At 42.4% G+C, this 23,805-nt stretch overlaps 1 protein-coding gene across 1 annotated transcript in view; it reads right to left on the reverse strand.

Moving 5' to 3' along the window:
- Positions 1–21,483, reverse strand: part of opn4a (opsin 4a (melanopsin)) — a 57,773-nt gene extending 36,290 nt beyond the window's left edge. Inside the window, exons 1-2 of the mRNA XM_044215068.1 lie at positions 21,206–21,483; positions 17,824–18,058 (exon numbers count right to left, since the gene is read on the reverse strand). Of these exons, the coding sequence (XP_044071003.1) occupies positions 17,824–18,015 (192 nt within the window). The 5' untranslated portion in view covers positions 18,016–18,058; positions 21,206–21,483. The remainder of the gene's footprint in view (positions 1–17,823; positions 18,059–21,205) is intronic.
- Between the last annotated feature and the right edge of the window lie 2,322 nt (positions 21,484–23,805).

Consider the following 23,805-nt stretch of genomic DNA (forward strand, 5'->3'; position numbering starts at 1 on the left):
GCTGTTTGTTAGTCAGTGTGGCTGTTTGTTAGTCAGTGTGGCTGTTTGTTAGTCAGTGTGGCGGTTTGTTTGTTAGTCAGTGTGGCTGTTTGTTTGTTAGTCAGTGTGGCTGTTTGTTAGTCAGTGTGGCTGTTTGTTAGTCAGTGTGGCTGTTTGTTTGTTAGTCAGTGTGGCTGTTTGTTTGTTAGTCAGTGTGGCTGTTTGTTTGTTAGTGTGGCTGTTTGTTTGTTAGTCAGTGTGGCTGTTTGTTAGCCAGTGTGGCTGTTTGTTAGTCAGTGTGGCTGTTTGTTAGTCAGTGTGGCTGTTTGTTAGTCAGTTTGGCTGTTTGTTAGTCAGTGTGGCTGTTTGTTAGTCAGTTTGGCTGTTTGTTAGTCAGTGTGGCTGTTTGTTAGTCAGTGTGGCTGTTTGTTTGTTAGTCAGTTTGGCTGTTTGTTAGTCAGTGTGGCTGTTTGTTAGTCAGTGTGGCTGTTTGTTTGTTAGTCAGTGTGGCTGTTTGTTAGTCAGTGTGGCTGTTTGTTTGTTAGTCAGTGTGGCTGTTTGTTAGCCAGTGTGGCTGTTTGTTAGTCAGTGTGGCTGTTTGTTAGTCAGTGTGGTTGTTTGTTAGTGTGGCTGTTTGTTAGTTAGTCAGTGTGGCTGTTTGTTTGTTAGTCAGTTTGGCTGTTTGTTAGTCAGTGTGGCTGTTTGTTAGTCAGTGTGGCTGTTTGTTAGTCAGTGTGGCTGTTTGTTTGTTAGTCAGTGTGGCTGTTTGTTAGTCAGTGTGGCTGTTTGTTAGTCAGTGTGGCTGTTTGTTAGTCAGTGTGGCTGTTTGTTAGTCAGTGTGGTTGTTTGTTAGTGTGGCTGTTTGTTAGTCAGTGTGGCTGTTTGTTTGTTAGTCAGTTTGGCTGTTTGTTAGTCAGTGTGGCTGTTTGTTAGTCAGTGTGGCTGTTTGTTAGTCAGTGTGGCTGTTTGTTTGTTAGTCAGTGTGGCTGTTTGTTAGTCAGTGTGGCTGTTTGTTAGTCAGTGTGGCTGTTTGTTTGTTAGTCAGTGTGGCTGTTTGTTTGTTAGTCAGTGTGGCTGTTTGTTAGTCAGTGTGGCTGTTTGTTAGTCAGTTTGGCTGTTTGTTAGTCAGTGTGGCTGTTTGTTAGTCAGTGTGGCTGTTTGTTAGTTAGTCAGTGTGGCTGTTTGTTAGTCAGTGTGGCTGTTTGTTAGTCAGTGTGGCTGTTTGTTTGTTAGTCAGTGTGGCTGTTTGTTTGTTAGTCAGTGTGGCTATTTGTTAGTCAGTGTGGCTGTTTGTTAGTCAGTGTGGCTGTTTGTTTGTTAGTCAGTGTGGCTGTTTGTTAGTCAGTGTGGCTGTTTGTTTGTTAGTGTGGCTGTTTGTTTGTTAGTCAGTGTGGCTGTTTGTTAGCCAGTGTGGCTGTTTGTTAGTCAGTGTGGCTGTTTGTTAGTCAGTGTGGCTGTTTGTTAGTCAGTGTGGCTGTTTGTTAGTCAGTGTGGCTGTTTGTTTGTTAGTCAGTGTGGCTGTTTGTTTGTTAGTCAGTTTGGCTGTTTGTTAGTCAGTGTGGCTGTTTGTTTGTTAGTCAGTGTGGCTGTTTGTTAGTCAGTGTGGCTGTTTGTTAGTCAGTGTGGCTGTTTGTTTGTTAGTCAGTTTGGCTGTTTGTTAGTCAGTTTGGCTGTTTGTTAGTCAGTGTGGCTGTTTGTTAGTCAGTGTGGTTGTTTGTTAGTGTGGCTGTTTGTTAGCCAGTGTGGCTGTTTGTTAGTCAGTGTGGCTGTTTGTTAGCCAGTGTGGCTGTTTGTTAGCCAGTGTGGCTGTTTGTTTGATAGTGTGGCTGTTTGTTTGTTAGTGTGGCTGTTTGTTAGTCAGTGTGGCTGTTTGTTAGTCAGTGTGGCTGTTTGTTAGTCAGTGTGGCTGTTTGTTTGATAGTGTGGCTGTTTGTTTGTTAGTGTGGCTGTTTGTTAGTCAGTGTGGCTGTTTGTTTGTTAGTGTGGCTGTTTGTTTGTTAGTCAGTGTGGCTGTTTGTTAGTCAGTGTGGCTGTTTGTTTGATAGTGTGGAGTTAGTCTGCAGTCTCTGTGGTTTTAGCAGCTCTGCAGTGACGTCGGGTCAACAACCATCAGCAGAGATAAAACGACTGAGGCGACAGCAGCATGAGGAATAAGAGCAGGGAGGAAAAAAGCAGCACGATGTGTCGATTCCAGTTCCCATCAGCCCTCACTGTAATGCGTGGGGGTCACTTCTATATCTTTATTGTTTTTAGTGGTTTTACTTTTATTTATTTTAATTTTTCCATATTGTGCATGCATATACTGTACATATAATCATTATTTGTTTTCTTTAAAAATTAAACAAAAAATATGAATTATTTAATTATTATTTATTTGTGTGTGTGTGTGTGTGATCTTCCTGCAGGTATAATTGCTTTCTGTTGATTGGGGATCATGTGATGTGTCCTATAAAAAGTAAGCTCACTGCTGTCACACATGCTGCGTTGAAGGCTTCATGCCTCCACGTGTCTGCAGATTTGTCAGCCTGCTGGTTGCAAAGAAATGTACCCAGAAGATCAAACATGAGACTGCAGAGCACTCCTCTGAAGTCTAAGAAGATCAGATCAGACGGCGCGCTGCGTACAGTCGTTAAAACCAGTCGTTAAAACCAGTAAAGACATAACAAGAGGGGCCCAAATTCATAAAAGGTGATTTTTGCAAACAATTAAATAAATAAATGCCTTTCTGGAATGACTAATTTTGCGACACTGTCGCAAGGGATATTAAAATGTATGTATTTCAAACAAACCCATGACTGAGGTTGGTTCAATTGCTGCTACATGACTGATTGATTAATTAATGATCCATGCAAAGAAATGAAGTGTATTTCAGTAAATTCTCCTCACATGTTAACCAGCCCAACTCTGCTCTTACCTAGCACTCTGACTGACATCCTCATTTGCAGAAACTCAGCTTAATACTGCCGACAAAGATGAAAGTAAAGTAAGCCAGCATACAAAATGGTATCATCACTGCTTGGTTACACACACACACACACACACACAAACACACTAACTATAGAAAATGAGCTGATGGTTACAAGGACTTAGATACACTATGTACAGTGGTGTGAAAAAGTGTTTGCCCCCTTCCTGATTTCTTATTTTTTTGCATGTTTGTCGCACTTAAATATTTCAGATCATCAAACAAATTTAAATATTAGTCAAAGATAACACAAGCAAACACAAAATGCAGTTTTTTAATGAAGGTTGTTGTTATTAAGGGAAAACAAAATCCAAACCTACATGGCCCTGTGTGAAAAAGTGATTGTCCCCTAAACCTAATAACTGGTTGCTCCACCCTTAGCAGCAACAACTGCAATCAAGCGTTTGCGATAACTTGCGATGAGTCTTTGTGTTTTAATCCAACTTTATCTATCTAACGTAATCTATTATCATACAGCGGCATGGTAACAGGATTGGTTGTAGCTACTCACAGTGAGTCAATGATTTTCAGAGACTGTGCATCTGTGCGTCTTGTCCAGAGTCTCTCCAGAAAACAGGGAAGACATTTGTCTGCAAGCTGTATGTCACACTGATGATGCATCAGAGCTGAACAATAAAGGTAGAGCATTCATAGCACACCCACGGCAGGATCGACGCACGCAGCAAACACACACTGCTGCTGCAGTTTACACCCGTGAAACTAGAGTCAAACGGTCCTCACAAAGATAGAACACACACACACACACACTAACAGGCAATCTGCCATGTACCACTTACACACCTGCATAATCCAGATACAAACACACATAAACAAACACACAAATGAGGACAATATGTTCCATCTGAACACACACACAGATGTATTATAACAAGATCAGACGAAGTCAAACTGTGAAGACAATCTGTGGAGAAAATTCAAATCATAGGCTTGATGTGGCTTAAATCATGTGTGTGTGTTTAACCTCCAAACTGAGGACATTTTGTTTGAGGGCTGAGGTTTGGTTTCTGGGTTCAGGTCAGACGCGGGTTTAGGTTAGTCTCGGGGTCAGGGTTCTGATTACAGGATGTTCAGTTAAAGCTTTGAATTGACAGTAACACTGCTTCAGCGTTTGACGTCAGTATTTTGGTTCAGCAGACAAAAACAGAGCTTTTACAAAACAGCGTATGAATCTGAAAACACCAGCTTGGTGTTTCAGTGTGTACGGGGAAAACAAAGCTTTTCCAACATGATGGCATAAGCTGCCAAGTGAGGGTCGGTTATCACTCATTTCAAATGTCAAAATAGAACAATAAACCGCGCAGCTGTTGTCACTAGCCTGTATTTATGTTGATTTTTGTTGAAGTATAAAATTAGATTTTTATCAGCGCAGCGCAGCAGCTTGGGAATGACTGCATGTATGAGGTGCGATTAAATCCCTATTTCCTACAGGGTTTGTGGTCTGACAACAGAAACAGACAAATATATAAATAAGAACAACTATACAGTGACTGTCTGTGGCCTACAGTCAGTGCACTGTGTGGCAGCTATTGTGGAACGTCGACATCCGATGATACAGACTGTTATTCAGTCATTAACACGTATTTATGCTGAATTTGTCAGACGATGTCACGACCATGAAATCATACTGATTCGGTCAGCCGGCCGTCTGTCCCACTCCTCACCATGATGTTTTGACGAAGAAGAGATTTAGCTGTTTTCATGTTGTTCAGGTGTTTCCCTGTGGACAGACGTCTCTGCTGAAACACCCTGGAAACACTAATGTGTGTGTGTGCAAATTGTTTTCACGCAAAAACAGTGTGAAGCTGAAAACACGTCTAGCGAACAGCACCAGACTCTACGGAGGAATATCAATAAAATAAATAAATTAAAATCCTCCTTTAAAGCACATGTGTCCTTTTGCCAAATTGCTAAAAAAAAAATTAACAAAATTCTGCAGGCGGAGAGAAAACCTCAAACTGACACGGAGAGAGCTGCAGAATGAATTCTTCACGCAGGAAAATAAAAACAACTGGCACTTTCTCTTTATTTCTGCAGCCAACGAGATGTTTGGAAAAAAATGTTTTCGAAGATGAGGCTTTGGACTTTGAAATGTAATGAATGGATCACAAAATAATCAGTAAATTGCTGGAAAAAAATAATCATTAGTTGCGGCTGTGACTTTGAGATAACGAGGCTAAAAATACTGTTGGGAACAACAGAGAAAAGAGTGTGTGTGTTCATGCATTTAGATGGTGTTCGTGTGTGTGTGTGTGTGTCCTCTTTTCATCAGTCAGCCTTGAAAGCTTTCCACGCCACAGCTGACTGAACTGCTGCATCACATGACAACCATGGACATTACGCGTGTGTGTGTGTGTGTGTGAGTGTGTGTCTCATTAGTTTTGCAGGTATTTGGTCATAAACCAAAGTGTTGTCAGTTTTGGACAAGTTGGACCTGATGGTGGCGCTAGAGGAAAAGTCAGCGGATCACCAAAGTTATGAGGACTCATCCTCTGGGGAACATGAATGTCAAAACTTCATCACAATCCATCCAGTAGGTTAGTTTATCTGAGCGAAGGGACGGAGCCAGTTAATAAAATCACATGGTAAAGAAAAAGAGGATATTTCTCATCTGCAGCCGCAGGCCGAGGCGTTAGAAAGGTTTCCTAAATTACATCAAAGCACAAACAAAACAGTTTAAAGATTGGAGACGTTTGTTAAAAACAGTGAAAGCAGAAGTGGCGTGTTAGCACCAAACTCTCTTTTTGCTGCTGCTGTCTGTATGAATGAATCATCCTTTGTTTTAATTGGTTACTGAACGATCTATAAGTGTTTAGTTGTCGGATGGGATGTGACCCTCTGACAGACCCGGCTGACTGGCTAAAGGCACTTTTCCACAACGGAACAGCTGTAATCTCCTCTTAAACACGCCCCAGTGACACGATCAGTATTGGTTCTTCTATCGATTTAGGCTACAAGTGGCGGCGGAGCGGAGCCATGGGGGACTCTGTATACCAAGCACAAGTCTGCATATTTCATTAGGTCATCCCTCCTTTAAAATCTGCTATTTATTTGAATGATCCAGTAGGCAACTGCAATGACTTCATCAATGATTATTGATGGAAACCGGTTAGTAAGGTATGACTCCACCCGTTTCACGGCACCATTAGAGGCGTTGAATGTGGACAGCTTAGCGAGGGGAACACAGCACCTGCAACACCACCCAAATCAAAGAGGGATTTTATTTCCTCTAAACAGAGACAATCGTCTCTGTTGAGTGTTGGGCTCTACAGCCAAACTGCATGGGGTGGAGCGACACAGAGCTGTTATTGATTTGCTCAGCAACCGATTCCTCAGCAACCTCCGATACTGTCGGGAGAACGCTGCTGATTGGCCTAAAATTACATATGGAAAGTGGGTCACCAGATTTGAAGACTGGAGTGATAACAGCAGATTTCCAGGCATTTGGGAACTGCCCAAGGGATGCTGAGAGGTTAATGACAGAAGTAACTGGATTAACTAGTGCTGAACCATGGTCTTTGAGCATAGCTGTATCCATCCCAAACATCTTTTTTGGGGGACCTGGTGATTTTCATGACTTCTGGCTCAGATGTTTTTTATGGTAAAGGCAGTTCTACTGTAGCTGCTCTATCCGGGTTAACTGAGAAACCCTGGACAATATCAGCCAGAGGCAACACAGCAGGGATTTAAGGCCTCTGCTGAGTCCCTTGAGAGGTTTCCATTTAGGTTCAATTCAAGCATTTTTTTCTAGTATTGTGGTGTTGTCCGGTCAACTGACTCCAGATCAATTTAACATTTCCTCTGGCCTCATTTATAGCTGTTATAAAAAAGTTTGCCTTGGCTTTTCTAATCTCCTTCACTACCTTATTCCTTATCATGGCGTAGTGATACTTGTCATGTTGTAGTTTTGTTTTGATGGCAGTTTTTAAAATATCGTTATCCAAGAAAGACTATTCTTTTTAGCCCTATGTTTAATCTTGCGAGTAAATTATGTGATGATGTTCTGTATTTTGCTGGAGAATGTCAGGCGGTCCTGTTCCAGATTAGCTCCCGACAGAAACTCGTTCTAGCTGTGAATTCGTCCTCTTAGATTCGCGGGCAGCAGAGGGTTTGAATCGCGTATGTTAGGTTATGATCAGACAGTCCAGTTAGCATTTTAAATGATTTCTGTTGCTCAAGCTGCGTGCTGGTAGAAGTATGTATTTATGTGGGCCCTTGAATCAACTGTGAAAAGTCCAGTTCGTCTGTGATGCATTTCAGGTTTTTTCTAATTTAGTTTATCCTCCCAATGTATATTTAGGTCGCCCATAATGATTACCTCTTTCTTAAAATTACATTCTTTCAGCATAATAGCAAGTTTTTCGTAGAAATCAATATTTGATGAGGGGGGTCTGTAAATTGCAATGATGACAAACGACGGCGTGAGGTGAGAGAGTTACATTTACACCAGTACAATCCAGTCCATTATCATTTGACCAGTGGATTTCATGGCTATAAAAATACCTCTGACCTAAATCATAACCCCACCCTATCACTTCTATAAGTATTAAAACCAGGTGTGACTAAAGCTGCTGAAGGTGTATATTCAGGAAGCCAGGTTTCAGACGGGCACAGGAAGTCAAGATTAGAGTCAGTCAGGAGATGCTGAATTTGAACTCCGTATGGTTAAGTGTCCACACAATATGCCTTAGTGTCCATTTTTACCTTCAATTATTAACTGTCTGAAACACTTTCCATGTTTGTGAGAGCTGGATTTATCGTCTTCTTGTTTCCTGCGAGTGTCAGAGTTTCTGTTTTGGTTGGATTACAGTCAGAGTCGCTTCGTTGTGTCGCACTGATTTGAGAGTCCGGACCTCTGTGTTACTTGCTGTTGGATGATGGCCGTGCTTCCAGTGGGGATAAAATGACATTGACAATGTCCTGGTTACTCTGGATAAGCCACAGAACTCACCACTGACAGTTTTCATATCGCAGTGTTTTATAGCCTCACCTGAAATAAAGAGTGCCCCACTAACGTCAGTAATACGTCTGTAATAATCAGTATAATATTAGGATTATTACACTTCAGGAAAGGACGGGCCATGTCTTTAATGAGTGTGGTGATTATTTAAACCGTCATCTAGTAACTGCATTGATAAAGAAAAGAAATGCGTCAGGATCTGTCTTATTCAGCTCAGTTGTTGATTGAGTTTTTACAAGTTGGCAAAATTAGAGACAAACAGTCCAGTGAGTCACAGTCGGGGGCTAATATGGGTGGGTGGGGGTGGGGGTGGGGGTAACGCTCCAGCTGCAAACAGGATTTGAGCTGCAACGCTGTGGGAAATACAACAGATTGTTTTATGTGAAACGTGCTCATGCACCAGCTTTTGTCTTCCACATCACGTCCAGTACTCACACGCATGCACACATCCCGTGAATCGCTTATTGGGGGAGTGCAAAGTTTGAATTTTGCAAAATATGGATTCAACCACTAACAGTAAAAATCACTAAATAGAGAAACACTTACAGAATGTAAATACTGAATGAATGGATACTTCTGGAAAAAACAATGGCGACCATAAATATAATCAAAATGAGGTTTTATATAATAGAAATGTTTTGTTGTTGAAGGTTTTGTTCACTGACTTCACTGTAAAATCCACTGAGTCTGTCGCTTTTCATTCATAACAGACAAAAACATGATTCATTTTTGTACCAGTGAACTGAAATGAAAAAGTATGAATTTTCCCTGAGATCAGGCTCAGCAGCTCTGTTTGCAGAAACCTGACGGATCTCATACAAATCTATATTTACATATGGCTTCTGCTTCAGATGGACCAATGTGGAGCTCTGCATTTTAAACCTACTGATTTTTTTACACCATCTATGTGTCAAACAAGATTACAAGTCTGTAGTCACGCTGGTGCTGCAAGACTCATTACACGGCAGGAAGCTAAACAGTTGGATGGATGAAACATGGAGAGACAACTTTGCTATTCTTGGATCCTCACCACTAGTCTGGATCCAGACCTCTGAATTACCACCCAACATTCAAACAGCTCTGGTGTTGAGCTCTGTTTCTGCTGGTTGGAGAAGCAACCGAGCCAGTCAGGGCTTTGTAGGATGTGTGGATGGGATGTTTGCAGCTGTACGGGCTGGTTGTTGGAAGTCGACTTTACAGAAGCAACTCTTAAATCAACATATTTCTTTGATTGACACGACAAACGTTAACTGCTTCTACCGCAGCTTCTACGCTGACTGAAAGTGACGGGACGGATACGTCAGTCACTAGAGATAAATAAAACAAACCCCCCCCCCCATCCCCAACGTGTGGCGACAGTCGAAAGGCCAGTCGAAAGCAAAAGGGTTTAAGGGCGACACACACCATCAGTATGTGCCACCCATCAATACATCCACACCCATTTCCCGTCGCTCGACACGGCGCTCCTCGATGTGGCTGGCGTGCTGCCCTTGAAGGCCCCGGCATTTAAATCAGCTGCATTTTGTGACGGAAGCAGTTCAGTTCAGTGGAATCGCTGCGATCAGTGGATTCGCTTGACGAAGCAATTTTTTTTTGTTTGAGTTCAACTTCGATGAACACCACACCACAACAGCAAGCCGTCTTAACAGAGTGAACGGAGAGCCGGGGTTGTCCAAAATGGAGGAAGCTATCGTAGCTTATTAGCTGTGTGTCACCATCCAGTTTTATTGAAGCTCCCCTGTCAGTGTGACTGATTAGCACTAGCATGTTCCCAGCTGGCTATGTGTTAGCGGTTAACTCGCCAGCTAGCCTACAGTAGCTCACCAACTAGCCCCGCCCTAATCCCTACATCGCCAAGCCTCTACAGCACCACATGTTCTGCGAGGATAGCAGATAAACTTGCCATTCATCCTCTGTACGGTGGCCATTTTAGGACACATGTTTTAATTTGTCAGGCTCAGCTCTCAACCCAAAGTGCTTTACAGAGTACACAGGCAAAAGCACAAAAAACTAATGATAATGAACATGAAAAAGTTCAGTGCTTTTAGATCACCGAAACATTTTCTGATATTGAGCTTGTGGACAAGACAACAGCTGGACCAGTTATCCACAGAAGACGGGGTGAATCTTTTGAGTCGAGGCAGACATATGCTGAATATCACTATCAGCTGATTTGAACACTGCTGTGCATTTAAAAAAAAATGTCTTTGAAGATCAAACCTGCAAAAACACAGGTTTACTGTTAGCTGGATTATGAGCAGCCTTTGAACCTGACCCATCTGTGAACTTCGTTCCTCAGGGAAGAGTCAACAGATCAGGACTTTATTATAATTACACCAGCTTTTATGACACCAGGATCCTTTGGTGTTTGAAAGATACAAGTTTAGGGCCAGAAGGGGATTATTTACAGATCACCGGTGTGAAGAGAGGTTTAAAATGTAGTTTTGACTTGTTCCCACATCCTCTATGGACCAGTGGCTCTGAGGTCCAAACAAACCAAAGGCTCTGGCCTCAAAAAAGGCAAGACAAGCCATTTTCTGCCTCATAATTTCACATTTAAAAGTATTACCATGTTTCTATAAACAGTCACAGGTTGGTACATGTCTGATTTTCATCTGCAGAAATTGAATACATCTTTGAACCAACAGCTTCTGTGTTGTGTTGAAACTCTTGTTTCCTGCAGAAACAACCAGATCCATAGCATCCTGTTTGGATGTTTCTGTAATATTTTCTTTTTTGCAATAATAATTTAGTTGACAAACATTTAATACACGTTTAAAACACACTATAATGTAGTTGGGAGCAGATACAAGGACATTTTAAGTGTTTATTAATGTACAGTATTTGCCAGCAATTATAACTTCTCCAATGAAGACATATTTTATATTATTGCATCTTTGTTTTTACTATATAGCCATTCATTATCTGTTCATACAGCAGCCTCCACGTATGTGTGTCCACAGGAGGAGTTATAGTTACAAATATATCAATAAACACTTAAAAAAGACTTTAAAACTGCTTACAACTACATTATAGTGCGTTAGAAACCATTAATTAAATGTTTATATACTGCTTATAAGTGTTAAAAAGGGAGACTTAAAGTGTTGCCATACCGAGAACAATTATTTAAATAAAACCATCTAAGAAGTTTAGAGGGGAAATATCTAAAGTGACAAGGGGCCCCAACTGGACACTGCTTTTTATAAGGGGTCAAAACCCCAAAAGACTGGGAGCCACTGGTTTCATCCTTAACAATGCATTTCTTAAGATATGAAAAGTTATTAGTAACTCCAGCTGCCAAATAAAAGTGGTAAAAGTGCAGTACTTGTAAATGTAAAGTTTGAAGGAGTTGCTCTAAAACCAGTCTGGTCCTTTAAACTCGCTTCACAGAAAAACCCGATCCTGTTTGAGAAAAGGGAGGTTTGGTCCAAAAAGAGTTAAACAGCAGATTGTTTGACTGTATAAATCCAGACCTCAGCTTCACCTCCAGGGAATTATCTCATACATGTATGCCACAGAGTTTAAACCTCTGTTTCATATATCTCATCATGGCCTCAAATCCCTCCAGACTGTGTGTGTGTAAGTGTGTGTGGGGGTGATATGATATATATTAGCTGCACATATTTCCTGCTATCATTTGATCTTTTTATCCCTGGTTTTCATTATTTTTCATTCCCTTTACCTTATATGTTTTTTTTTTTGGTCCAAAGATGATTTCCTGAGCACAATGCCTTCTCCTTTCAGCCTCCAAACTAAATGACAAAATATGTAGTTTGTCATTTCTTTACGAAAGGACCCAGTTCCTGATTTGACATCCCAATCAGCAGCACCATTGTCTGTTAAAAGACGTCTTAGTATCACGGCCTCCTGTTTCCTAACTGTGTGTAAAACAACATCTAATCATTATTCTAATTGTCCTTACACAGAAATATAAACAATATATGTTGATTGGGGGACTTTAAAAACCCCTCATCTGTAACCAACATGGCACAGTCTTATCCTACTATAAGCCCATTGGATGCTCTCACTTCCTGTCTGGCAGTTTAGACCGATGAGCAGCAGGTAATATATAATATTTCTGTGACTGAAATTGAATAAAACTAATAAATGATTGAATGCGTGTGTGCATGACAAACGTATGTGTCGTTACCTCATTAACATTGTGAATGATCGCAGCGTGCATACTGAAACGACCAGAAATGACTATTGTTAGCAGGTTAGCATGTTAAACTCCATGTGTTCACTATGCTAACTTAGCCTCAGGCCTTAAGATAGATAATGCAAAGAAGAGTGGTGCAATGATGGTTAGCCTAGCTACACAACTAGAACTACAAAACCTCTAGGTCACTAAACTGGACATTGATCATTAACATCTCTGCCATACTTGAAATAACAGTGCAATATTCTGTGTTAATACTCCCGTGCAATATTTAGTTTTTCCTATTTATTGATATTGATTGATTATTCATACCTCCATTACTGCTGTGCAATATCTTAATAATCTCAATAAGCTACACTTAACCCGACAGTACATGCACCTCTGCTCATTACTTATATTATTACATTGTATTATTATACTGTATTATCATCAACCGGTAAACCCACTTGGTACTTCACACTTATTTTATCTTATACTTATACCCACCTGGTACTTAATGTATTTTCTGACCTGTTTTTATAGTTTTTATAGTGTATCATATCGTTTGCTAGTACTTTCTCCTGTGTGCACTGATGTAAAGACGAGCTGCTGCAACAAAGAGTTTCCCTTCAGGGATCAATAAAGTATTTCTGATTCTGATTCTGATTCTATACTGCCGGCCGGAGGGAATAAATGATAGAATTGCCAGTACTGGCGTGTACTCTCATAGGGCACGGGTTAGCACCGTGACACCACCCATGTGTCTCTAGCTCCGTCACTGAGGACAGCAGCTGTGGTCAGACTGGATTCACAGCAGTTCAAAAGGATTCCAGTAGTTTCAAAAAAAGTACCAAACCGTCCACAAACCTCTCAAATCAAAACACGGATAAATACACAGCTTCACGCTAGTGCTGTGCAACTGGCTCGCGTTGGTCAAAGCAAGTGATGTTGCTACGAAACACACAGGTTTTCAGTGTTGCTTTAATTTGACACTAAACCAGAGTTACCACTGCAGCGGGCTCTGGTGGACAGTAGAGGAACTGCAGCTTACTCAGTCCAGCTGAAGCTCAGCGCCTTGCTCAAGAGCACCGGGACACTGATTGGTCATGACGTTTCAGCACTGATGGCTGATGGGAAGCAAAACTGCAGCGTCTCACACACACACACACACACACACACACACACACAGGCAGGCAGATAGGGATGCATTCCAATCTGCATCCATACAGGTATGTAAAGTATGCACACACACACACACACACACACACACACACACACACTTTCCATGCAGACTGACATCTTAATCATCTCTTCGGTTATCAGTTTTGATAACAGGAAGTTATTTTGTTCCCGGTCCGGGACTCTGTCAGCATCTGTCTGCAGTTCAGGTTCAGCTTCAGTTCAGCAGAAACCTCCTCCAGGTTCAGACTGATACCAGTTTCTGAAAGCTGATGACTAAAGATGAAATCCCTTCTCCTTCACGAAATTACTTTAGACTTGCAGGAGGACTATTCCACTGTGCTGCAGCAGAGTAAAGAAATGTGTTTTTAACCTGTAACTCTATAAAGTTAACCGAACACGTGTGGACGTTGTGAATATCTCTACTTAGTGAAAAGTAGCTCCTTAAATACAACGATTTTTTAAGCAAAATCTGTATATAGTTCACTTTCTTCTCAAATAGTAAGATCATGTTTAAGGTATCAGCTATCATCATCTAGTTCTTCTGGCATCTTTACATACAGCATATTCATCCCTGTCTTTCCTCTTTGCCCTCTGCTTTCTCTCTGTCTTACTCCGTCTCTACCTGTACTTCTCATTCTGTCTGCATTTTTGTGAATCAAGGTGCAGGATGCCAAACGCAATCAGGAGTGCGCCATGCACAGAGCACAGAGGGCTTCCCGGTGCACCTTTGGTATGGTGGCAATAGAAAGAATACATTATCATACATTATGGGTGTGTGTGTTAGCAGTTGTGACAATCAAGGCCAATTACAGTGACTCATTTTATCCAGTTTAAAAGCAGGGATTAATGTCATAATCTGCATCAGTTTGTCAGGTGGCTGAAGAATGGAAAATGGAAAATATGAATAAAACAGTGGACAAAAGGTCTCACCTCCGGGTGCATTTAGTAGCTGCGTAACGCAGCAGGCGAAGGTGAAGCTAGGAGACGGGAAGCGAATGTAGAGAGCTGACGGACGACAACCAAATGGGGATTTCAACACCGTTACTTTATTTTACAGTACTTAACATCAACGGTTCACCGGTCATAAATGAGCAGCAGGACATACAGTAGCTATCATAACCTACGCAGGAGCACTCCACACCTGCGCGACCTACTAGCCTTATTCGGCTGAACAACAAGAAAAGTTGCGTGCGAACAGGACAGAAGACGGGGAACGAAAGAAACATCACCAGTACTGTTTGATGCCAGCTCTTCAAGCTCATGCGCAGATGCTGAAACTTACACAGCCGCGTGGATGCACGATGCATGAATTCGGCATCAAAACGTTTTTTATTTTTATTTTGAAGAGGTTTGTGTATCCCAGGTGCTCGGTGCAGGCTGAGCTGTCGACCTGAAACAGTGCGTGCTCATTCATGAAACCAAGGTTGCGGCGCGGACCTTCGGCTGAGCCTCTCCTTCACATCAGCAGGTCCCCAGACAGGGCTGGGTTTCAAACTATCGATTTTTATTTTTTTCATTCCAGCTCAAAAATCCACTATATCGGCCGCCGTATAGGACATCGGTGAATTTCCCCCTCTAAAATCAGCATTGGTCTCAAAAATCCCAAATCAGTCAGCCTCTAGTGGACTGCATAGCACTGTATATAACACTGGCAACCTAATGGGACAATTCACCATATAATCGCAGTGTTTTGGATTTTCTGAGCAAGGTGGCTTGAACTGGAGAGCGGCAAAATGACTCATTGCACCATCAGAATTTCATCCATCCGGTCCGATAACATTCAGAAAGTGTAGAAGCGCCTCATTCGAGTTAACACAGAGCGAAACCGGATGTTAGCCGGCTCTGTGGGCCGCACAAAGCAGAAGATCCGGGTAACGGAAGTCCAGCTGTTTTGGCTTCATGCGCCGCTGAGCAGCTTTCATGGGAATCACCGGGGCCCCGCCTCCAACATCCAGTTCTCTCTATACATCCCTGGCCGACATACGTCTCGCTAAAACCTACATCTACATCAGAGTCATCCTCTTTCAATGTGTCGAGTAGAGGAAGTAAAGCCATCGACGTACAGTTTCACCGTGACGTTAATGTGTCACATTAACCTACATTACTGGTGACTGTCTGTTGACATACATGTCAAGTGTTCACATCCCTCAACCCTCCTGCAGGCGCACTCAGATCACCAGTTGCATCATCTCTACTCACGCTACAGCTGTAGCTAAGCTGAGCCGACTGTGAAAGGCTGATGTTCAGGTTAAAGAGTCCTATAACAGACTGTTTAATGAAAGAATACTAAATAATGTAGCTATCGTGTGATGTAACGCAGATTTGTTTGTTACCTCTGAGGTGAGGACGGCTGTATCGCACATAGATATGGTCCTAAAGAATAAAAACATCAACAAAAGTCTTTGAAAAACTTCTATCTTGGTAAAAAAAAAAAACAATTCTGCAGAAGTCAACACCTAAACAGTTACAGGTTTCTGTTACAAGCAACCAGGTGGTTCAGTGAATGCAACATAAATTCACACTGTGCAGTATAACTCTGAGCTGCAGGTCAGTGTCAGCGTCAGCGTGCACGGATGGAAATGTGCTCCCAGTGTCTTCAGTCCTCAGTCTGTCTGTCTTTCTGCACACTGACATTATCACTAACTTGTGTGGTGCAACTTGTTTTAAATAAGTCATAGTTTAATTTTTCCACTATGTTCAAACTAAGCTGTGTTTTAACTCAGAGCTGCTGTTCAGAAACATTAATACTTATCTGTTTCTGAAAACAAGCTTTCAGCTTTGGACCATATGTGCTACGACAGCAAATGCTGCAAAATGTTGTATCACGATTTCCTGTATTAGCTTGTATTTGACTTTAGTGTTAGTTTCACTGAAGCTGAGGCAGTACAGCCAAAGACGAATCATCAGATCTTTAGTGTCAGTGCCCCCCCCGACGGCCCTGCTGCCCTACATCACACCCTTTCGACCTGGACTGACTTCCAGTCTCAAAACAGCTGCATAAAATCAGACTGATAGTGGTTTCGGGTTTCTGTCATTTGCCCAAACAGTCAGTGGAAAGTTGGCGTGAGAGTGAAGCGGAGCTGGCAGCTGGAACGGCTTCATAAAACGACACATGTTGAATGCAGACGCATGGATGGACGATGCGAGTGCAGACGTCAATATGTGTTTGTTCAACGACATGCAGCAGCCCGCGAATACACAATCAATACCAGACACACAGCACGATCCTCGGGAAGGCAGGAAAGGTTATCGGTCCTCCAGCGGTCACCTGACCACCCCGCAGGTCTGCACAGTGACCTCGCCGCTGGAGGAGAATATAAAGTCGACCTTTCAGGTGTGAAGTGGGACGTGTAGCTCCGAGGCGTCGGTGAAGCAGACACTTGTATCTGTGTGTGTGTGTTTTCTGATACCACACACACGTGCACAGCATCTGTGGTGTTGAAACCAGCCTGCTGTCGTGCAGCCGAGCGTAAAGTCGTGCGCGAGTGTTTACAAGTGATTTTACAGATACTGATGAACCACAGGAAGCCCTCAGAGTTGCATTCAAGCATTTCATGCTGATGCATCCAAGGGACACATTGTGCCGTCAGCACGTCCCTCTGTAACTCTCTCTCCTCCGGCTTCTGCATGTCTCTCCTTCCATCTTCGTCTCAGCTGGATAATTACACAACATTGCAAACGCAGGTTTAGTTCCATTTAATTCCATAACCTGAAATCTGTAGGGTCTGCAGGAATCAGTGGAGGATTTGAGCGCACAGTATTTATAACACCAGCCTAACCTAACTATAGCCCTGTAATGGTCTGTTAATATAAGCAGAGTCCAAACTCCCCCACAGCAAATTACAGTTCATGAAGCCAAGCAACCTTGGTGTGTATTTTTATATTTTCTTATCAAATACACCATAACCTGAAATCAAAACATCATATTCAAACTATCAATCTGAATTGGAAACCCTCAGTTTATTATTTATTTGTAGTGTTTTTTAATGTGATGTGATCACTTGTTTTGCTTCACCTCAAAGTAAATTAGGTCAGTTTCATTTCACCTGATCAGTAGGCAGCATATAGCCTATGACCCGGTGATTCTGGCAAAACTGATAAGCTGCATTTTGAACATCTGAGAAAATAACCTTGATTTATGTTGGAGAGCGCGCCGAACTCAGTGGAAAAAATGTGAACTGAGGATTTATTTGCTTACTGGCAGTAGGAGCTACCCTATAAAATATGAAATGAGATTGTTTATAAATCAATATGACTGATTCCTCAATTCGGCATTATTTAAATGACCATATTTTTAAATCTCAACGGTTGCTGGCAAAGCAACTCTTAAAAAGAGACACATTCATTAAATTCTCCACTGGTGGGTGAATTATATCTAACGTTATGCCGAATGAAAGAAACACTTCCCTCGGTGCCTGGAAAGTCCTGTATTTAGTTCTACTTTGACACTTTTCTGCCAATAAGCATGTAAATATTAAATTGCTAGTATTTTCTAAGGAGTTCGGTTACAAACTATAAACTAAAGTGAGCAGTTTCCAGACCTTTGGAGCGGAGCACAGAATAAACCGAAAAGTTACTCACCGTTGGGGCGGCCGAGGCGGGAAGCTGGAGCTCCAGCAGCCGGTGCGCATCCACCGCCGAGCCGTTGCCGCTCCACGCGGATGCCGCAGACAGCGCCAGGGTCTCCGTGTTGCGCGCCGTGCAGTTCGGCTCGCTGCAAGAGATGATGCTCTGCCGCGCGGACCGCAGCAGCGCGCTCTTCCCGCCGTCCATCCTCCTCCGCCTACTCTTCCTCGCTCCTCCTCACGCGCTCTGTCTGCAGGAGGAGAGAGAGGAGGCTTTACGGCCGGCAGGTGACCGGATGCGCAGCAGGTGGGATTCAATGTACAACGTGGTCATAAACTCTGCACTTTCAGGTCCAAACCGGGTATTAACGATACAGCCAGGCCCTATGAGGGCAAATGTACACACCTGTGCTTTGTCATGCAAGGGCACATGGGAAATGTAGTTCACAGTTGTAGTTCCCAAGGTCCAAATAGCAACATCACAGACAAACATGTCACAAAAACCGAAGATAAATCAAGACAGATACATAATTCAAAATGTCTGGCTACATATCAAAGGAAAGGACATATTGCACACATTGTATCATGAAGTGTAGCACCTTCAGCCCTCAAACATCAGTAAACGCCACACCTTAACGCTTCTGTGGAAATCCACATTTGAACCTACAGGATGCTGTGTTTTCGTTCAGTCCTCTAAGAAGGGAGAGAGGGAGCGGTGTGAGAACAGTGCTTAATACGATTAACAGTGTGTTAATGTTTGGTTTCATCACAGGAACATTTCTACTGAAGGGAACTGATTTTCCCACGTCAGCGTGTCTTTCCAGGTGTTTCCAGGTGTTTCCAGGTGTTGGGGAGTTCCACTGCTGTTTTAAAAGTAGTTTAAAGCCGCATCGTATCGTCACGCGACGGTTCGCAGGTATCTCACGAAAAGTAACGCACCCTTTATCGTGCATAATCCCACGGACCTTCGTCGTCACGGTAACAACAAACGCGTGGTTAACGTCGTGAAGCGGCCGTAGTTCGGTCAGGTTTAAGCACCCAAAACCACTTGGTTAGGTTTAAGGAAAACTCACGGTTACAGTTAAAATAAGTAAGTCTTACGTGTTTACGTCACGTGACTTAACTCAACATAGACTTCTGGTTTCACATGGGACATGATCCCCGGTCTCCCAGGTGGAAGTCCTGTGTTAGACCCGTCAGTCCACCTCCCTACATGGACCATGATGCTCTTTATACTCACCTGACTTCCTCCTTTGATCCCGTCATAATAACTGAGGCCACTAGAGGTCGCCGCCTCATGATAGATGTAACTGCCTCGTGGCTCCGCGGGTTACATACGACTTATGGTGCCATTACTTTTCGTAGGTGTAACTATGAAAAGTGAATGAGAACAGCCTCAAAGCCTTCGGCGGCTCAGAGGGAGCTGTGTGAGCTCTGATAAACGTCCTCCAGTGATGTCACTCGAGTCGGCGTCGGCCGGGGCCGCAGACCGCAGGTTTGAAACTGCGCAGTCAGAAAGCAGCGAGCTCAGCAGACGTCTGCAGCTGCTGCTCGTCTCTGCTGCAGGCTGCATTAGCTGCTACTAGCATAACCCCCCCCCAACTCTAACTCTAACTCTAATCTGGCGTCGCAGTTGCATTGTGGGTAATGTAGGCGGCAGGTTTTGACAAGGAAGAAGGATGTGTGGAATAAGAAAGATGATATCTCTGTCCGTCGTGAGTCTTTTAAGTGACAGATGACGTTCGTGGTGTTTCACACAACGATGCCGTTCACTGGATAAGATTTACCTGCTCGTGATTGTTCAAGGATTCAAGGATAGACAACTCAGATCTTTCTTTACAAATCCAGCCACCATCCAGACTGCCACCAACAGAAACATTACATCGCATCATGTCAGACATCTCACACCCGACAATAAGGCCCAGCGTCTGTTCACAGTTAAACTGAGGAGGAAGAAAAGCCCGAGTGCATACCGAGAAGAAGAGGCGGTGTAACGACGCAGACTGTGTAGGTGGATAAAATAAACCCAGAGGGGCTTCAGAGAGCTTCTCGCCCCAAAACGAGGAAAATACTGAAGGTGACAAACGTAACAGCAGCTCATGAAGCTGCTGAAAAGTGAGTCACATTTAAACGTCTGAAGGTTTCATTCAGTTTTGTTTCTATGTATTTCTTTAATAGAGAAAGTTTGTGCAGACAAACAGCTCTTATAATCACTCCATGAACTTTTATTTGGTATCCGTTATGTTGTTTGCACATTAATACTGATATATAAATAAAGTTTGATCCTAACCTGTGATGATACTTCAGAATTATATTATATTTTATATTATTAATCTGAATCTGCAAAGTAATTGAAGTTTTTAGAATAAGTGCAGTGGAGCAAAAAGTGCGATTTTAGCCTTTGAAGTGCGGTTGAAGTCTGAAGTAGCAGAAAATAGAAACACTCACAGTAAGTAAAGTGCAAGCGCCTCACACTGTACTCAGGTCTAGTACCTGAGTGAATCACAATCAGAATCAGAAACGCTTTATTGATCCAGAGGGGAAACTCTTTGTTCCAGCAGCTCGCTGTCAGTCAGCGCACACAGGAACAGAAGCACTGAGCAAATCAGAATTAAAAGAATTAAAATAAGTGTAAAGTACAAAGTGGATTTACCGGCTGATGATAAGTATGAACGGTATAATACAATGTAAATATGAGTAGTAAGTAATAGTGCATGCACTGTCACTAATTAAGATGATTATGAGACGGAGGATATTGCAATGTTCGTAGTTACTTTACCACTACAAAAAAACCTGCGTCTCTATATTCAGCTGTTCTTTTAGGTTTGTCTACCTTCAGTGAGGAAGTGTCAGAATGAGTTCCAGTAACTGATGAACTGATAATCACAATATGTTCTCTGTTCACTTCACTTCTCACCAATGCAAGAATTTCTTGCTTTTCTTTGTGTGTAAATTGAATCCCTGCGTGTTTTCAGACTGAAGAAAGTGAGTAAATGTCTCGCTGCAGCTCTGAAATATGAAGTGGACCATAGGAAAAGGAACACGTTCAAAGAGAAGAGGGTTCTGGGCGTCCTGGAGGAGCAGCTCCTCATCTCTGCTGTTGTTGTCTAATAAAGGAAAAGATTTGTTTACTTCACAAAGTCCAAAAAGTGAGAAAGTGACAGGAACAAAGCCACTTCTCCCTTTTTATAACTGTTGGAGAAACACTAAAGGAGGTTAAATGACTTTCAGCTGCCTGTTTGTCCGAACGCTTCAACACGTTTTACACGTTTAACTAATAAACTAAAGACTTTCTGTATCTTATTAAAATCCAACATGATCTGAACACAAACCACGGCACCAAAATCCATCAGCATCATGCATCGTATGAACGAGTTAGAGAGCGGCTTCCTCTGTACCTGAACGAGTCTTGAGAAAATGCGAGTGAAAATCCAGGACCTGAACCAGAGCCGCAATCAGGTCCAACGAAGCCGGGATGAGAGACAGCCCGCTGCCAAACTGGTGACCCTCTGGGGCTGATGGGTAATTCGGCTCCTGATGGTCTGATCCACTGAGGGAAACACGCCCCTGTTCTGTTTACCTGGCTGTTACGGCTCTGGGCTTCGCTGTCAAGCGTACTCAGACCTGCAGGAAACCCTGAAAACTCACGCTGGGAAAAAAGCAAAGCAACGTGTGCCGACAGACATCCGGTCGTCCACGCCCGCAGCGCGGAGGTGTGTCCTGACGGAGAGTCTTCTGCACACAGCAGGTCAGAGGGTGAGAGGACAGGTGAATACAGGTAGGCGTGGTTATAAGGGAGAGAGAACCACACACACACACACACACACACACACACACACATTTCTGTGGGACATGTTTAGGTCAGTGCTCAGATGAAAAGTCATTACGTTGATTATCTGCTGACCTGCTGCCGCTTTGACTTAAATTCTGAGCCGAGGACAAACCCTCTCCCTGATGAACAGACGATTACATCGCGGCTGTGTGTCGGTTAAACTGAGAACTCTGACAATCTTAACTCTTATCGCTATAATGGACAGCAGAGCTCGAGCTGAAAGCCCTAAAAATCTATTTGGACCAAATCTACCTCACAGAGCTCAGAGCCCTTTGTACAGCCCCGAAGCTGTGGTCGCAGTACTGAGCATAAGGTCGCTTTAAGGTACTTGTACCACTTTATACTTCTGCTCCACTGCAGTTCAGAGGGAAATATTGTACTTTTCACTCCACTACATTTATTTGACAGCTGTAGTTACTTACTTACCAATATCTTTCAGACAAAACACACGAGACAAAGTAGTTCAAATAAGCTGTAACGCTTTATTTTACAGTTCCGGGCATTTTCCAGTAATTTTAGAGGAATCTCCATAATTTAGTACACATTATAGGAAAGTATAGACAATGTTCTGAGACAGTTATCTGTGTTTAATTGATTTGAGACTATCTAGGTAACGCTAGCAATTAACTGGAATTAATTAACCAATGAACATCGTGTCCATTCTCATTATAATTAGCTCCAAATTTCAAAGTTCATCCCGGGAATCTGCAGATGAATTACAGTTATATATCCGTTACTTTCTAGGGAATGACAGGAAGCTCTGGGGCCTGTAAAATAAAGTGTTACTAAAACAGCTACAGCAGTATACTTACACCTCTATGCATCAGCGATCTAACAGTACATGGAAGTGGTAGCTGATACCATTACGTACTTTTACGTTTCTAAACTGGCGATGAGAACCTTCATTGTGTAACTAAATAAACCCTGAACGCTTCCTCCATGATGTCAGACGGATTGTTTGAGGTTTTCTTGAAGGACGACACATGTTGAGCGCTAATTTGCAGAGAGCGGCAGATGTTTCTCTGCAGGAGCCTCGATTCATCTCCTGCAAACACGTTTCACACCTCAGACACAAAAACACGAAGGCAGAAGTGAACGCGAACACACATGTTTGCTCTTCGTGAAGAAACAGCAGGACGAGCAGAGGAGGAGCGGGAAGCATGTGGAAATGATCACAACCGTCTGTTGTACGCAACAATAACACTTAGTTTACAAGACATGTACATCATATAACATATTCAGTGGTGCTTAACTAGTGCATGACTCACTGTAACTTTATGTGATTACATAACACTTGATAGATCATTGATTAATGAATAACTGCCGTCAATAGGTTGGATTCTGAAAGCAGAACAGGGCCTCATAGAAATATAAAGCAAACTGGTTGTCAGATGCAAACATCTGCAATCTGCTGCAGCACCCAGCGGTATTTCTGTGACATTTCCCAGCTCGGCGGAGGAACGTGCGGTAATTAAGATAAGATGAGCCTGTATTGATCTTCAGATGGGAAATTCAGGCGCTGCGGCAGCACAAGGAGAGAAACACGTACAGTTAAACAGAGAAAAACAAGAATAGAAACAAAAAGAGAAACAATACAAGAGCAATTCAACTCCAAATTACAAGACGAGAGTGACAGAGGTGTGATTAGTGGCAGCAAAGTCAGAACATATAAGAGTAATATGATACCATCTACTATAACAGCAAACACTAGAATAATACATAATATGATTAAGTAATGATGCTTTGTTTTTGTCTGTATCAAATATAATAGAAATATAATGCATTATATAATGCAATAAAACAGTATAACATCTTAACATAATATATTAATACAGTACAGTGTAATATAGTATATAACGTGAGTTGTAGTAATATAATATAACATAATATATAGTAGTATATAGCATACAGCAATATAAAATATGATAAAGTGTATTATTATTATTAATTTGTAAAAGGTTGTGCACACTTAAACGTGTTTTTTGAGCTGTAAACTGAATGAAATGGCTGTGCTGTGATGAAACACATCAGTGATGGTGCTGATGTTGACATTTCTTACCAAATTTATGAAAATCTACATTTCATGGGTTGAAAGTGGCTCATCCACGGTTTTAAACCCCCCTGAACCAAGCGGCAACCTCCGGGGCTGGAGCGCGAAGCCGAGGT

Source organism: Siniperca chuatsi, linkage group LG11 (genome assembly GCF_020085105.1).
Source record: "Siniperca chuatsi isolate FFG_IHB_CAS linkage group LG11, ASM2008510v1, whole genome shotgun sequence".
Classification (NCBI taxonomy): Eukaryota; Metazoa; Chordata; class Actinopteri; order Centrarchiformes; family Sinipercidae; genus Siniperca; species Siniperca chuatsi.